The 17,358-nt window shown below is 45.3% G+C and overlaps 2 protein-coding genes across 44 annotated transcripts; one reads left to right on the top strand and one right to left on the bottom strand.

The window, feature by feature from the left end:
• Positions 1-422: 422 nt before the first annotated feature.
• tmem240a (transmembrane protein 240a) lies at positions 423-8,735 on the top strand. The gene is made up of 4 exons (XM_062460115.1): positions 423-1,527; positions 1,872-1,978; positions 4,558-4,766; positions 7,868-8,735. The coding sequence occupies exons 1-4, from the start codon at positions 1,471-1,473 to the stop codon at positions 8,020-8,022; spliced, it is 528 nt and encodes a 175-aa protein (XP_062316099.1). The 5' UTR covers positions 423-1,470; the 3' UTR covers positions 8,023-8,735.
• A 680-nt stretch (positions 8,736-9,415) lies between these two features.
• LOC134019304 (ATPase family AAA domain-containing protein 3-like) lies at positions 9,416-16,891 on the bottom strand. 43 transcript variants are annotated; one of them, XM_062460064.1, is made up of 21 exons: positions 16,564-16,891; positions 15,774-15,850; positions 15,457-15,558; positions 15,237-15,296; positions 15,019-15,088; positions 14,683-14,848; positions 14,188-14,257; positions 13,862-14,017; positions 13,647-13,703; positions 13,349-13,474; positions 13,023-13,147; positions 12,684-12,735; positions 12,457-12,527; positions 12,177-12,344; positions 11,783-11,891; positions 10,753-11,652; positions 10,687-10,719; positions 10,621-10,653; positions 10,522-10,554; positions 9,758-10,488; positions 9,416-9,706 (listed from the first exon to the last, which is right to left on the bottom strand). In XM_062460064.1, exons 1-21 carry the CDS (start codon positions 16,748-16,750, stop codon positions 9,529-9,531), a joined length of 3,504 nt encoding a protein of 1,167 aa, XP_062316048.1. In that variant the 5' UTR covers positions 16,751-16,891; the 3' UTR covers positions 9,416-9,528. The 43 variants fall into 43 exon arrangements, with proteins under 43 accessions (XP_062316048.1, XP_062316044.1, XP_062316043.1 ...); XM_062460060.1 differs by having other exon boundaries at positions 9,758-10,125; positions 10,192-10,224; positions 10,258-10,719; XM_062460059.1 differs by having other exon boundaries at positions 9,758-10,125; positions 10,159-10,191; positions 10,258-10,719.
• Positions 16,892-17,358: the final 467 nt, after the last annotated feature.

The following is a 17,358-nucleotide window of genomic DNA, read 5'->3' as shown; positions in this document are numbered from 1 at the left end:
TTTGAAGGATTGAGACATTTGGGATATAGCCTACTTTTTTACATTTACCCTGGGGTAATGTTCAAGATGAACATCTCAGTTTGTTCTAGATGGACGGAGCTCCTGGAGATAAGTGACCGAGCTTGAGAATGAAGTAGGCTACGTGTCAGAACATGTAAGAATTGTTTTGACTTTTATATGATTTTTATATGATCACGACTGACAAACGCTAGGAATTAGAAAGCTAAATTGGCAAGCTTGTGTATATGAACACAGCCCGGCGAAATGGCGCAGAATCAGAAAATTAACTGCAACGTCTAGAGAGAGAGACACACAGAGAAAGAGAGAGAGAGAGAGACAGAGAGAGAGAGAGAGAGAGAGAGAGAGAGAGAGAGAGAGAGAGAGAGAGAGAGAGAGAGAGAGAGAGAGAGAGAGAGAGGGGTATGTGGCGATGGTGATTTAAACGTGTAACGCCTGGAGAAAAAAGTATAGAACGTAAACCGCTGCAAACGTAATTGGAATGATCTGGTCGACTGGATCTGAATGTTTGCATCAGAGAAATGCAAGAGATGAACATATTTTCCGTTTTCATCTTCTCTCCGTAGGATATCTCCCGCCCACAAATACACACACACGCGCGCGCAAAGGGATGGTGGCGGTGGATGCTTCTGGTTGCGATAAGACAAGATGGGATAATCATGCATGTCTGTCTCCGGGCGTTGATGCAGTTGCCGTTGCCTGATCTCAACTGGACTGAGGGTAGGGTGGGTCCAGTTCCGACTGGTTTTATGTCTCGATTCAGTTTGATCGATGTTTTCAAGCTATTTCTGTGTACCAAGAGGACAAGGACTACTATGAAACGTACTATTGCAATTATTTGAAATATCTAGGCTATAGGCAAGAGCAATTGAGTGTTCATCGATGGAGGCTCCTATTTATCGATAACTCGTCAATTAACTAATTGTACGGCGGGAATAACGTGCTGTCTTGAGGGGGGCATAATCCTGGAGGATATCCCTATTCAACGACCGGCTAACCCCTTTTCATGTTTGCTGAATTTTTTGAACGGGATCGTAGCGTTTCGGAAAAGGGCGCTGTTGTATTGGTTATCAGGGTGCCTGGAAAGCCCCTATACCAGCACCTTCGTTCAGCCAAACCCGGCGCAGCGCAACGCGCAACTATTCACGACCCGGTCCGCAACATTGAATCGACACGTTGCTGTATGAGGAGAATAGAGTGAAGGCTAGCGAGTGCTTGTGTCAAACGGGGGGGGGGGGGGGGGAAGGAGGACACCGGGCCGGTTCAGCTCCTGCAGCTACGCCGTTTCATTGCACACCAATCTGGCGAGTTTCAAGGGACGGAGAGTCAGGTGTAGTCAGGGCGCCTCAATGAGCGTCTCCTCCCGGGACAGAGTGCCTAGAGCCCAGCCGGAGCGTTTGCAGTGCCGCGGGTAGAGGAGGCTCGAGCACAGCGGAGAGTTTGGAAGTTTTGATGCATATGATCACAACCACCATGATTTTTATGATTCTTGGTGCTTCAGTTGTTATGGTAAGATGTTTATTTTATTTCAACAACATCATTAATTGTCTCACTGAGCACCACATCGGTTTAAAACTTAGTACTTAGGCCTCGGATAAATAAACACATTTCTGTATGAGAAACAGATCTTTGGCCTTTTGAAAGTGGGCTAGCCTACCTATAATTAACCAGGACTATCATAAATAAGTAATCTCCAGTCCATTTTGGAGGAAGAGTGTTTTCCAAATAATTCTACTGGACTTTCAGTAGCCTCTTCTGTTTCCTTTGAAACTGACTGCCATGCCAGGTCATAATGATGCTATGTTGGAAATAGTGCTTGTCATGTCCCAGTTGACTCGAATGGTTCTTTGCAGGCAATAGCCTGTTTAATGGACATGAACGCACTACTGGATCGCTTTCACAACTACATCTTACCGCATCTACGAGGAGAAGACCGCGTCTGTCATTGCAACTGTGGAAGGTAAAAACCCAACAGCACACAATAATTGGTTAGAAAATAATGTGTGACACATATCACACGAAGGGGCAGCGTGAAAAACGCTGGGATTTTCTCTGTCAAATTATAATTGCTCAATAGGCCTCTAGAATGATTTCTGTCGATGAGCCATTCTCACAAGCTCTTAAATGTAACATAGCCTACTCAATGCGTAATCCCGTGAAATACTCACTAATTGATGTCGAATGTGATTTTATCCGTGGGTTGTGTCTCACGGTATAAGGCTTGTTTACGATGCAGTGTTTGACGGTCTCAATGTAGGCTAGCAGTGATTCCGTTTTTACTGCATACGAAGGTGTACTGGAGCCATAAATATGTAATGAATTATGATAAATAAGGGATCCCTTTGAACGCTTGTAGCTCACACAGTTGGTAGGCTTCTGAGCATCAAGTGCGTTTTTAGTTTTTCTTATCTGACAGAACTGTAATATTAAGCCAATAGTGATTAGCCAATTACCAACTGATTATGAGGACGGGAAATTCAACCTGATACATGCTTGAAAAATTGACTTCTCTAATGTGAGGGTTTGGACAACCCAAGCATACATCAAGTTGTAATTATCTGGTGTTTATCAAAACCACCAATTATTTAAGCCTACTATAAACAGTAGTATAAACAATAAACAAAGAAAGCAGTATTTATACTAAATCCGGAGATTGATTTTAAGCTTCAAATCAGGACAGAGATCTTAGTCATAGAGTGGGGGCCTTTGTGTCTTTCATCTTGTTTGTGTTTTTAAGTGAAGTGTCCTAATCTTGATTAAGGGTATGGCAACAGTGTTCTGCCAGGTTTGGGAAGAGCCTTGTGATGTAGTGAATACGCACACAGCTTTAACTGTTATTAGGGTATTAAGGTATGAATTGTCTGCTCAGGCCAGCAGTTGAAGGTCCAAGTTGCCTATATATCATATCCCATATAAGGATATATGCAAAGGTCGGCCTGTGGTCAATGTACATAGCATTTGGCTTATCGATTCACTAAATTATCTGCAAACAGGCATTTACCTAGCTGTCATGGTGTTAGAGTAATGCCATTTTGTGTTGTGGCTAGGTTCAGTCTGACAAGCAGATATGGGTCATCAGGTATTTGTGAGATTAGCATTGTCATAGAGGGATAATCTAGGAAAAGCTTTTTGGGAGGCAGCCCTCAAACACTCCAACACTTTCAGAGGCTTTTTGCAGGGTATGTATCTTGGCTATTATGTACCATGGACAGGTTGTAGATGTGATTTGTGGAGTAATACTTTTTTCAATGCCTCTCTTCAATGCGTCTGTGCCTGCATTGTGTGTGACTGTATATTTGTCTGTCAGGGCTGGTATTCTTGCCACCATCTGAAGTTAGATAACCATGCATGTATATGGTCATCTTATTCCCTTCCTCACATTTAATACAATATTTTTGGGAAACACAAACACGTTTCATTTATATCTATGGGCATAAAAAACATTAATTTCTGAGTCATACTGATATTGTAACTGTCTGTTTACTACAAACTACACTTGTAGTCCAGGGTATTCACTGTCAAATGGATGTCTTTCACTGACCTGGAAATGCTCCTGAGTAAGAGTTTTACATAATATGTTTACACTCTGAGGGTGAACGTTAAGCAGAATAGACAAGATGAAAAGGGAGAGAGCACCTGAGCTTGAATGCTGAGTCTACCTTTTGTACGTGAGGTTTTGAGGCGTCATCGCGTTGGCGGGTGCACACCTAATCAGGCTTGAGGACACGTTCACTGTCATTTCATTTGGCAGCAGAGACTGCATTGAAGCCAGGAAGCTCTCTACTGCTCTATGACGGGGGCTCGGCCTTCCAATCGCCGGATGGGTACGGTCCTGTCGTTCGCTGTTCAGAGGAACAAGTGTCCCTGGCGTCCGATTGATTGTGAATGGTGGTCAGTACCTATCAATGACAGAATGACGGAATTTCAGTAATTGGATGAGGATTATCAGTGTGTGAAGGGGATTCCGGCAGATCCTGGTTCCAGTTTTGGTAGTAATATTGCTTGAAACTTCTGTTTGAGAAAGTCTCTGGGTTCAATGTGGAGAAGCAATGTCGACACCAGCACTGTAACATCCACAGTTCCCACACGCACATTGTGTTCTGTTGAAGTCACTGTCACTCGGACGGTCACTTGATAGTTCATAACTCCACATCCTAACAACTACATATTCCTTTTTCATCTTTGTACTTGTCATCTTTGTCTCTCTCCCCTCTCACTATCACCTCTGTAAATACAACAACAGAAATACACATTATTTTCCATCTATTATTCATTATTATTATTATTTTACATTTCCCAGTAACAGCAAGCTAACCCTTCCTCCATCTTTACATTACATTTAGTCATTTAGCAGACGCTCTTATCCAGAGCGACTTACAGTAAGTACAGGGACATTCCCCCCGAGGCAAGTAGGGTGAAGTGCCTTGCCCAAGGACACAACGTCATTTTGCACAGCCGGGAATCGAACTGGCAACCTTCTGATTACTAGCCCGACTCCCTCACCGCTCAGCCACCTGACTCCCCTCCATCTTTCCACAGGCACCACGTCCACTACGTGATCCCATACGATGGCGACCACTCTCTGGTGGACTCGTCAGAGAACTACTTCGTCAGTGACAGCGTGACCAAGCAGGAGATGGACTTGATGCTGGGCCTGCTGCTGGGGTTCTGCATCAGCTGGCTCCTGCTGTGGCTGGACGGGGTGCTGCACTGTGCCGTCAGGGCCTGGAGGGCCAGCCGTTACTATGGTGAGTCAACCAGCTCACTAGCATGGTGGTGCTCTGGTTCGATAAACAGCAAAATGGCTGTACTATGTGTGGTACAGTGCAGTGATAAGTCCACTACCAAGTCACATTTATGGAAAGGTGTAAGAAAATTGAAAGAAACCGCCACGCCCACCACCCCCCCCCCCTCCCCCTGCCACCCACGCCAAAGAAAATGTTGTATTGATAAAGCGGTTGGGCTCCTGTTTATATTACAAAGAGAAATGTTTCAATGCAGAGGATGCCCGCTGTATTGTGTAGTATACTTGGCAGTTGTGCTAAGGTTTCAGATTGGAATTACTGAACCAGTGAGAGACATAGTGCAGGACACATCGATAACTGTGCAACCACGTAGGCGAAATATAGAATATTAAGAAACTCAGAAATGGTTTCTGTAAAACATTCGCCAGGACAGCTATATGTTTCTGTACATTGGAAAGATACGCATCGATGACCATGATCGTGCCACTGAGAATCATCCTATTCATCTTCTCCAGTATTTTACCCTTATGTATGTGTTTGAATATTCCATAAACATCAGTTTTCTCTTGTGTACCTGTCTAAAATAAGACCTATACATTTGGATTTTGCCTGGAGCTATTAACACACTCCCAAAAAAAAAAGCTGCTGTTTCTTAAACCATTTTAGAATTTAGAACACTAGACGAATTCCTGAATTGTGAAGAGTTCCAGATCTTTCAGGCCTGACAAGGGTTCCGTATAGTACCTTTAGTTGTCGGTGCTAACGTAGGCTCTATGTCATATAGAGTCTATGACCTATATGTTCTGGCAACCCAGAGGAGCTCCTTAAAATGTTCCCCACAGCTAAGTGCATCTCTCTAGTAGGTGTCAAGTTATATTAATAACCAATTACTTCCATTAAAATCACCACAATGCTGGGGTGGGTTGATTTGGAGAGCTCCTTTTACTTTACAGTGAAAAAGATGTGTTCCATTTATCTTGCTTCTAAGTCGGCATTGAATAGAGAGCATGGAGCTTAAATTTCAACCACACAAAAAAATCTCTGATGTCAGCCCTTGTATTGGCAGTATGTAGACGCAAATATACAGTATAGCAGTGCAGCAGTGAGTCAATACACCATCTCTGGTGAGGCGTCAGCACATTACGTACCACACGTACGTACCACCAAAATTACCGGTTGAAAGCCTACATCCATATGCATTACCTCTAGCAGTTGAGTGATGGTTATAGCTGTTTCTAAGCACTGGAATCCTAGAGAATGCAGGGAATGCCCCTCTGATGGTGTGTTTGGCTGTGACGTTGATGGTGGGTCAGAGTCGTTTAGCCTGCCTGAGATGGGGAGTGAAGGTGAGGCTGACGGAGCGAGACGTGGGTGGGGGTGGTGTTGGAGATACTGTCACATCCCCACCCCCACCTACGCTCTCTCTCTCTCTCTCTCTCTCTCTCTCTCTCTCTCTCTCTCTCTCTCTCTCTCTCACACACACACACACACACACACACGTTCTCTCTCCTCTGAGCTATAAATAGAATGAGAGGGAGCAGCTGGAATGGCGGGCGAGGGGAGAAACATGTTCGCTTAAATACACACATATACACACACACACATATACACACATCATTGAGGTGCACATTGATTCTTTTTTTCTTTTTGTAATTCCATCTATAGCCCCAGCCTCTTCCCCTCCATTCAGTTATTGAATCTACTCCCCAATCTATTTTCTTTACACAGCCTCTCAGTGGTGAAGATGTGGTCGTTTTTTTATTTGTATATTGCCATGAATATCTGATGCATTTGTCCTCTGGCACCCATGTCTTCTTTTGGAAATACATTTAGTATAACAAAATAGAAAAACAAAGAGATAACAAAAAAGGGGTAAAATGATGACTTGGCATAACCATTTCTCCCTTCCTGCCTCCACAAAAGACCTTTACATTTATGCCCTCTCCCCACTTTCCGCATTACATTACCATTTTAATTTTTCTCCTGACTCCATCTCCATCTTTCCATCCTTTTATTCAAATGAGAAGAGGAACTTGTCTCGTTTTCTCTTTTCCTTTGGATACCCTTCAGAACAGTCCTTGTGGATTGCATACCCATTCACAGCTATAAATAATTCCCCCCTCCCTCCCCCTCCCTCCCCCCCTCCCCGCCACCTGCCTCTTCCCCCAGTCCTCCCTCCCCCTCCAACGTCTAGCAGGGCCATTTGCTAGTGGGTTCGCAGTCTGGGACCCGCCCTCCTTCCCTTGCTGTCTCAGTGGGCCTTGCTTTGCCAGCTACGTTCCAGTCTGACACAGACAAATCCCTGCACTTCTATTCAAACACACACTGCGTCGCACGTTACAGTTTGGAAGAAGCACTACACAGGCTGGTATGGCCTGAGTGGTTGGAATGATAAAGGTTGTTCACTGTGTTATTCACTGTGTCACACATGCATATGGTTTTATTATTATTATTATTATATGTTTATGATTATATATTTTATATAGATCCAACCTTTATTTCACCAGGTTAGTCCAATTGAGATGAGCCTATTTTAATTAAAAACCTGATCTACATAACGACTGCATGCACAGGTAAATTACCGTATAGTGTACAAGAAACATGATCAATACAAAGATAAGAGCATCAACAAAGGACATTTATTACAGAGTAGTATGGGTCTGAAGTTTACTTGGGCATTGAATGCACTCTAATAGATTGATTCTCAGCTCATCCAATAGCGTAATGCCCCTACCCAGAAGCTTCCACTCTCCATTTACTGACGTGTTTTACTCACTTTTCTCACTTCACAGATTTGGCAGGAATTTTGTGATACAGAAAAAAAACATATTAAATTACAAAACTCTGTATTACACACCCAAAATGTATGTATTAGGCATAATAGTTGTAAATACAGCATTGTGTTTTTTTCTACTGTCATCTAATTTATAACTAGTCGATAGAGATTCAGGCAATAAATATTGTTTATGTTTTGATAACTTTGCCTCACTGATCTCATATGTCCCCCCCCCCCACTCTCCCCTCTGTCTCCCCCTTCTCTGTCTACTCTCCCCCGTCTACTCTCCCCCCTCTCTTTACTCTCCCTCCTCTCTCCACTCTCCCAGACACCCCTTCCTGGTCGTGGCTGCCCCAGTTCTGCAACCTTCGAGACCTTCGTCGCCGTGCCCAGCTCAGACAGTTGGAAGACTCCAGCGGTAACATGGTCCACATCAAGCAGAAGCTCTACCACAACGGCCACCCCAGCCCCCGCCACCTCTGACTTTTAAACAAGACCCCCAACCACCTCCTCCTCCCCCACTCCTTACCCCAAACTGCCCCATGGCCAACTGCTGCCTCAGAGACCCTTGAAAACTGCCCTGTCACTGTTCATAACACACCCCCTCCACCACCCCCACCCCAAGATGGAACTTTCTTACGACGACCTGACTGACGAAAGTCAGAAAACAACCAACCCACAACTCAAGCAGAGAAAGAAGAACATGATAGTTGCCACTGAAATATTGTCGTATGTCCACTATTGACGGAGGGGAAAAAAAGTTTTTAAGGGTGTTTTCTGTATAGAAATTTTATGTGTTCATTGTTGAAACTTGGCATGCTCTTTTAGAACAGGGTAACAGTGTATGAAATGGGTGGAGAGAATCGGGTGCCATGATTATATCTTTTTTTATGTTTGGGTTGGAGTGTATTTGACTTGTTAGAAAGGGGGCTTTTTGTGATTGGATGAATAGGTTGCTGCTTCTGTAAATAGTTATAAATATATGGGTGTGGGATTTAAAAGGGTGTGAGGAAGGGGGGGGGAGGGATTGTGTGTCAAGAGTAAACCTGCTGGACTGTATGGAGAAAAACAGAACGTTAAGATAAGGCAGATGACTGGAAATGAACCGTGTGATTTCTGCGACAAAAAAACACAGATTAACTAGCTTTGTTACTTAGTGAATTAAATGAATGTATTAATTTTACTTGTATATATATGAGGGGGAGGGGAGCCTATGCTTGTGGTCTGGGTTCTCTGTGCTGTGTTATAATATAGTTTTATGAGAAATGAGAGGAGAAATTGATGCCAGCCAAGATAAGACAGAGACCATTCAGTGCTTCCCTCGTCTTCCCAATATCATGTCCAATAGCACTTCCCGATTTGCTAGATCCAATTCCCTCATCCTTATCAGAAGCAACCAGCCTATCAGTAGAGGGAACCCTCGCTCGGTCCCCCCTCCCCCTCTGTGTCCAGACATTGCTGTTGTGAGGATGAAATGTCTGTTTTATTAAAAGTGCCATTGAAGCACAACAGTGACCCCTAACGTTTGAATGTGTCATTCCCTCAACATCAGTGTGTGTAGGCTCTCTGTAGAAATGCAGTGCTTGTTAGACATTGTGAGGGGGTTATCTCAGAACAGGACTCATGGTATGGTATTCATCTTTAACTGGCAGGGAAATTGTCCATTTTAGAGGCAAACCATGTAATATAATGGGTCAAATTATATGTTGGTATGTAAAGATAGCCACAATCGTTTGACATGAGAGAGCTATATGCACTTGAGCAGCCCTGAAGGTCAATCTCTCCTCTTTTCCTTGACGCCTCCAAATCCATTAGCATATATTTTTTTGCCCAACTTCAATACAAGGTCTGAAAAGTGCAATAAGGCACAAGCTGATACCAACATCAAAAGCCCTTTAATCACAATGACAGACAATCCATCAAAACAGTACATCTTCTTGATTCTTAATTCATTTTCTTTCTCCCTGACCCATAGCTTCATCGGTTTCACTATTTAAACCATTTCTTCGGGGGATCTTTTGGTTTGTCTGGGTCATCCCCACCCTCATCTTTAGCAGCAGATTTGTCAGCGTTGCTGCTGTCTGCCTCCTGAGAGGCAGGAGTTGCTGTGGCAACAGAGTCCTTGGTGGCTGTAGTTTCAGTAGCCTCAGAGTCCTTGGCAACGACAGTTTCAGAATCAGAATCAGAATCAGATGATTCTGAAACTGTCGTTGCCAAGGACAGTGTGTCAACCTTAGAAGCAGCGGCCTCTGTCTCCGGGGTTACGGGGGCTGCTGTGGCCTCTGTCTCCGGGGTTACGGGGGCTGCTGCGGCCTCTGTCTCCGAGGTTACGGGGGCTGCTGCGGCCTCTGTCTCCGGGGTTACGGGGGCTGCTGTGGCCTCAGTCTCCGGGGTTACGGGGGCTTCTGACTCTTTAGCAACCTCAGCTGTTATTGGCTCAGCCTCCTTTGCAACCTCAGCTGCTATTGGTTCAGCCTCCTTTGCAACCTCAGTTGCTATTGGCTCAGCCTCTTTTACAACCTCAGCTACTATTGGCTCAGCCTCCTTTGCAACCTCAGCTGCTATTGGCTCAGCCTCCTTTGCAACCTCAGTTGCTATTGGCTCAGCCTCTTTTACAACCTCAGCTACTATTGGCTCAGCCTCCTTTACAACCTCAGCTGCTATTGGCTCAGCCTCTTTTACAACCTCAGCTGCTGTTGGCTCAGCCTCTTTTACAACCTCAGCCACTATTGGCTCAGCCTCCTTTGCTGCCTCAGCTGCTATTGGCTCAGCCTCCTTTGCAACCTCAGTTGCTATTGGCTCAGCCTCTTTTACAACCTCAGCTACTATTGGCTCAGCCTCCTTTGCAACCTCAGCTGCTATTGGCTCAGCCTCCTTTACAACCCCAGCTGCTATTGGCTCAGCCTCCTTTGCAACCTCAGCTACTATTGGCTCAGCCTCTTTTACAACCTCAGTTGCTATTGGCTCAGCCTCCTTTACAACCTCAGCTGCTATTGGCTCAGCCTCCTTTGCAACCTCAGATGCTATTGGCTCAGCCTCCTTTGCGGCCTCAGCTACTATTGGCTCAGCGTCTTTTACAACCTCAGCTACTATTGGCTCAGCCTCTTTTACAACCTCAGTTGCTATTGGCTCAGCCTCTTTTACAACCTCAGCTGCTATTGGCTCAGCCTCTTTTACAACCTCAGCTGCTACTGTCTCAGACTCCTTTGCAACGTCAGCTACTATTGGCTCAGCCTCCTTTGCAACCTCAGCTACTATTGGCTCAGCCTCTTTTGTAACTTCTGCTGTCACAGCTTCAGCTTCCTTAGCAACATCGGCAATTATGACCTCAGCCTCCTTGGCAACCTCGGTTGCTTCGGTGACGGTGGTTTCCGACTCTGTGGCAACCTCCTGAGCAGCAGCAGGAGCTGTGGCCTCTGCCTCAGCGACAACGGCATCAGCCTCCTTGGTTACTGCTGTGGCCTCCATCTCCTGGGCAGCTGGAGTGACAGTTGTCTCATCTTTGATGATGGGGGCCGCATCTACCAGTGTTTCAGCCTCCCTGACCTCGGCCGTCACATCCACCTCCACCAGCTTCACTTCAGGCACCACGGCCTCCTGGACAGCAGATTCAGCCGCAGGCTCCTCTGGCACTACCTTTACGGCCTCCAACTCCTGGACCAACGGGGCGGCAGACGCCGTCTCCACGACGGTCTCGACCACCTCAGCCTGTGCCGCGGCCTCGGCCACAGCAGGAGCAGCAGCTTCTCTAACCAGGGCGGCTGCCTCTTCAATGATGGCTGCTGCCTGGACCTCCTGTGCCGGCTCAGCTGCCGCTGCTGCCTGGGCGCTGGAGATCATCGCCTCCACTACTGGGAGCACTTCCTGGATGAGCGGGGCTGAAGCCTGGGCCAATGGGACGGCAGCTTGGGCCAGCGGAGCGGCTTCCTGAACAGCCGTGAAGCCAATGGCGCCCTCTCCCTTGGGGATCACAATGCCGGTTTTGCTACTTTCGCCACCGCCTTCCATATGCAGCCAGTCCATTTTCTGGGCGTGTTGCTTGATGGCATCTTCGACTCTAGAATCGATCATGGCTTCGGTCAAGACACCGTCTTCTGAAGAGTATGCAGCAGCCTTACGGAGAAGAGGGGGAAGAGAAGTTACCTTGTGGTATTTAGATTTTTTTATATACACAGATTTTCTTTCAGAACGTGTTTTATTAAGGGTCAAAGGTAAGAAAAAGTCATAGGTCTTGTGCGCTCACCTGCCAGGCCACGCCCAGCTTGGAAATCTCACGTCCAGACATGCCCACGGCACGCGACGCAATGTCAGAACACTTCTGTCCGTAATCAAACTGGGCCAACTTCAACCTCCTGTAGAGCAGATCAAACACGGCAAGCTCTGCATCAGACTGGCGTTCAAAGACAATCCACACCCTGTTTGTTTACTGCAACCCACTGTTGACAAGTCTCGCTTAACACCTGTATAACGGGGATATTTCTTGACTTTCAAATCACAACTTTGAACAAGTCACATTAATGGGGCTTGTATTATCAAAGTAGCCTCTGTGGAATTCAGATTTTGGCTCCTAACAATCACGTGAAAAGAGGGAATCTCAAAGAGGAACTCCAGACCTCAGAACACAGGAGTATACTCACTGTCTGCCTACAGTGGCTGGCCCCAGTACAAATCTGTCAAAGTACAGACGGACCAGTCTCTCCCTCTCCTCCAGTCCAGGGAGGGCGAAGTTTACAATCTCATCAATACGGTCGTTTATTGCCCAGTCAAACTGCTCCGGCTGGTTACTCGCCAACACCAGCATAAACCTGGAGAGGTAAAATAGGATTATTTAAAAGGAAGTCAATGACCTTCTCAGTCAAAGCTTTTCACGCTTGACGGCGCATATTGAATAATACAGAGACGAGGGCTGTTACTAACTTGTTACTCTGTTCTCCAGTGCGGTAAAGGAATGCGTTCAAGGTGGCTCTGAGGTCCTCGCTGATTTTCTCCTGGAAGCCCCCCCCCAAAAACAATTATAATGATGTAGATAGCAACGGAGGCTGAGCCTAAAGCAGCAGAAATATAAAACAGCAAATAAATAATGTATGAGCAAATTAGCTAACTGTTAGCTGTAAACACAAACTGCCAACTGTCGTTGAACTCACAGTGGATCGTTTACGCAGGAATGCATCGGCTTCATCTACGAACAGCAGGACGCTAACGATGATAAAGAGGACGAAGGAGAGAAAGAGTTATTTGTTGTAAACGTCACAGCAGTTACTACGAGACATTAAAGAACAAAGTCTAATAATGAGGCACATGTTATCCCGTTGAGAGATGGGAGTCATACCAATGATCTACTTTAAAACATTTTTTATTCACCTGTATCTTACCAAGTAGCCCCAGATGACACCAACATCTAAGATTAACCATCTGTGTCTTAAACCTTCACCGATGAACCCTGCGACAAAGGGCAGTGCTGAGTAAAGAAGAGGAATCCTTACCCGCGCCTGCTTGTTCCAGCCCAGTCAAAGACCTTGTGCATGGCCGTCACCCCGTCACGGCCCATGGGGGCTACATCTCCTCCTGTCATGATGGCGTAGTCCATCCCAGAATGGAGAGCCAGTTTCTGCAGGGTGACAAATCATCAAGTCAGGGACAATGTCTTCCTTTTAAAAAGGTACTTTTCCAGATGATAATGATACGGCAAATGTATCAGCGGCCCTCATCATCTTCCCTAACTGTCATTCCAACTCTACTTTAATGGGCAATTCCACTGTAGGTCATGCACTGTGTTCTCCCTCGTGTTACTGAGAATGGCTTGGTATACCTTGGCAAAGAGTGTCTTGCCTGTCCCAGGTGGTCCATACATCAGGATGTTCCTGTACAGGCCCTTGTTCTGCCTGGTGTTACGAGTGGCGATGGCAATGTCTCTCACACGCTCCTCCAGAGAAGGCTACGCAAGGGCAGGAGAGACAGCAGACAAGAAGAGATGGTGGATAAGGGGACGAAAACAGCAAAAGGATTTCTCAACAGTTATAAAAAAAGATTATGATCTAGCGTTTCTAAGCAGACTTATCGTTTTGCGTTGCAGCTTTTAGATGGGTTGGATGTGGAACAGTACTCACACTGAGAACCACTCCCTCCAGGGCATCCTGTGGTCTGCTCCTTAGACGCTTTGTCGTCTGATGTTGGACAGGTCAAAGGTTAGGCTTTTAATCTTTGTCCAGTGGACAACATAAAGGTGTTTGAGTATTCGTTTTGAAGTTAAAAACTTTGGATAAAAGTGTCAGCTAAATGAACTAGAAAGTGCATTCCAACAATAAAATGTAAAACAGTTCACCTTTATAGGGTGCTTGATGGCCTCTCCAACAGTGATCCTGGAGGTCTCTCTGACCAGGGAAGGCTTTCCCAGACGGGCCTCGATGTAGCGTCCAGCCACTCCGGTGGCGTTCCTGGCAGAGTAGACGCCAACTGCCAGCAGGGTAAAGCCAGCCACCTGCAGAGAGATTCAGAAAACACGTGTATAACTTGATGAGTGAGTACTTGGTGAGGAAAAATAGAGAAAAGAATATTCCCTTTTCAAGTCTTTGTATTAACTTTATTGACACGTTTGGGAGTCCCAATAAATGTTTGAAGGTGAGGTGTGAGCAGACATGAACTTATTACCGTGGCGGTGAGTTTGTCCCAGTCAGATACGAAAGCCATGAATCCTTCCCCAAACACTGCTCCTGCAGTCCTGCCACGAACAAAACATAATTATCACACTCACTGCTTCCATTATGATCCCAAATGGACAAGGACAGCCATGTGATCAGATGCCTGAACCACAAAAAAACTACAGACAGCCACCAGCACAACCAAGGACACTTAGTTTTCTAACTTTATTTAAATGCCCACCAAGAAGAGGCTAGTGCAAAACCCGTCTCAGATCTTGTCAACGCCATAATGCATGGACCGCTGTTTTATCAAACAATGAGTGCTTCCATTTTGGATTCCTCCAAGAATTCTAAGATTGTATTATTGAGTACTCGCCCCAAACAGACTATGAAAATAAGTTGCCATATGACCAATGAAATAGCAAAAGATTAGCCTTACGATTCTAGTGATATCAAGCTAATGACTGAATCTTACAGCCAGGGTCCTGTTTATGATTAAGCTCACTTTATGGACTCCAGAACCGTCTGTCTGTGTTCTGCTGCTTTCAGACGGATCTGTTCTCGGATCAGATCTGCGTTCTCTCGCTCGACCTTGGCGCGAGCTTTGGCCTCGGCCTCCACGCGGAGCAGCTCGTTCTTGTGCCGCAGGTCCATCTCATGCTCAATGGTGGCTAGTCGGAAAAAATAGATTAAGCGAGCATGCACTCCTGAATAGGTATGTGTAGGGTGACAGCAGTATTAGCACAGTACATAGTTACGAAGCGTCTGGATGGGAGCTATAACCACGTTGTGAGGAAAAATGACTGATGTCATCGGCATCGCGCATCTTTGTTCACCTCACCTTTCCTCATGGCCTCCTGCTTCATGACAGACTCCTCTTGTTTGCGCAAGTTCTCCTCATTGAGGATTTGCTGCAGATAAAAGTAGGCTATTACACATCCAATACGGATTGACAGGCTAGAGCATTACCAGCATACAATTGGAGGTCATTGGGTCAAAGTTTAAATTTCGTCAGGAAGCGGATTAATAAAGGGATTTTACCACAATGAGAGTGCTTACCTGTTGCCTGAGTTGATCATCATATCTCTGTCTGGCAAGTTTGTCTTGGTATTGTGCCCTCTAGAGGTAACAGTAGAGCATTTGACAAATTTCAGAAGGACATTTAACCCAATGAATAACATTTTAATAACTGGTCTACAAACACATACAGAGAGAGCGAGAGAGAGACAAAGAGAGAGGATACCTGGTGTTCAGACTGTTAACACAAGAACTTCCATACCGCTTGGTTTTGTTTCGTCTCTTCATTGAGGGTTTTCCGTCTCTCTTCTCCCTGCAGGCGTATCTGCTCCCCCTTCAGTTGCTCCAAGGCAGCCTCATACTCCTACACAAGGGAGAGCAGAGGCTGTGGGCATGTGTAGAACTTTCACTGAGAATTCTGATTATCCAAAAACGACAACTCTAACACGGAACCTTCCGGTCGGAATCAGTATGGGCACTGAAAACTCTAGAGTCTTGCGATAAAGAGTGTGGTTGGGGATTTACACTCATTTGAAGGTGTTCATAGGATTTAAACAGGTTTGGAAGAATCCCACCAACCTTCACTTTACTCTGATGTTCCAACTGTACCGACTGCTCTTGCATACGAGCAAGATCCAGTGCTTCTTTTGCATGACCTACCGAGTTGAGGTAGAAACACAGTTAAGACCGTACTTAACTACAAATATTCTACATATTTCCAACAATTGATAACATTATTAACACACTATACACAGAAATTAATAACTGAATACACACTCTATGGGGTATATTACTTTCAGAAACCCTTTTGGATAATTTCTCGTTGTTGAGCTTTGAACCTTGTTCTTTGACAGTAGGCCTATGCGTAATGATACTGTACACATGCACACATATAGGACATTATGTGCCATGAGAGCACCACACACGTTCATTGGCTAAATATATACTGCCCCGTGTGGGCAACACAAACAGAGAAACACATGAACATTTCAACACACAAGGCCTTGTGATCTGATCCCTGAACAAGAACTACAGCCGGCTCTCACTACCACCAGGGACACTTTGTTCCTTTCTTCATCGACACACCCCCCAAAAAGAGCCTGTTGCAAATGACACCTGTCTTTGTACTGTCAACCTCATTATACACGGATAGTGTGTAATAAACTAAAACGTATACAAGCTACGGATGCATTGTTGCGAAGCGCGTGATTAATAGCCTAAATATGCTTTTTAGACAATGTCTGATCGAATTATATGCAACTGTTGCAACATCTGATCCTAAACTAAGCCGTGCAAAAATCCTGGCAACAAAGTATTATAGGCCTACAGATCGATTTCCTTACTACACCACTATCAAAACAATACCTACGTGATTTATCAAGTTCTCTTGCTGCCTTCGCTGCTCGTTCAAGTCCAGTTGGGTCGAAGTTACTCCATTTGTCCTTGGGCTTATCTCCTCCCGAACCCCCCGAACCCCCTTCGGCCGGGGTGGACGCTGTTTGGTCGTCCGCCGGGGGAGTACCGGATCCTTTTCTCCAGCCAAAGAGCCACGACATGCTTGCTCAATGGAGTCTTTTCGCCCCTCGTGCTGCTTCGGTGGTCGGAGGGTCCAGAGTTTCTTAGAAAATTCCTCTTCTCCCTCTGCACACTATAGCTACACACACCTACATTCAGCCACGCGTTGGGAGCGACTCACCACGCAAGCGCAAGGCATTGTGGGGCGGGGTTTGGAATTAAACTGTAATTTATTTAGGCATACTCATACGACGCCACTGTAGGCTACGCTTTTATTGTTAGTTATTGTTGAATCTAATTCTGTATAAAAGTGTAATAACTATTAACACTGTACTATAATAATCTGTAACCTTCATAAGGTGCATCATGACATGACTGAAAACAAGGACAAGCACTTAATACTCTGGCTTCTTCAAAACCCGATGCCAAACAATCCTCAAATTTCTACTGTAACAGACCCTTTTTCTATACAATAGACTCACAACACATTACAAATCTCATAATTAGAGCATCCTGGTAGGCAATTCAATATACGCAAAACACCCATCAGTAAATTGGTCTCTCGTAATTTCGGAGTCTACCACAGTGTCTTTAAGAACGGCCATATACTAGATAGATAATTGTCACCAAAATAGTCAATTAGTAGGAT

This window comes from Osmerus eperlanus, chromosome 4 (assembly GCF_963692335.1).
Source record: "Osmerus eperlanus chromosome 4, fOsmEpe2.1, whole genome shotgun sequence".
NCBI lineage: Eukaryota > Metazoa > Chordata > Actinopteri > Osmeriformes > Osmeridae > Osmerus > Osmerus eperlanus.
The sequence above is the reverse complement of the archived record's forward strand: the minus strand, read 5'-3'. Positions and strand labels throughout refer to the sequence as shown.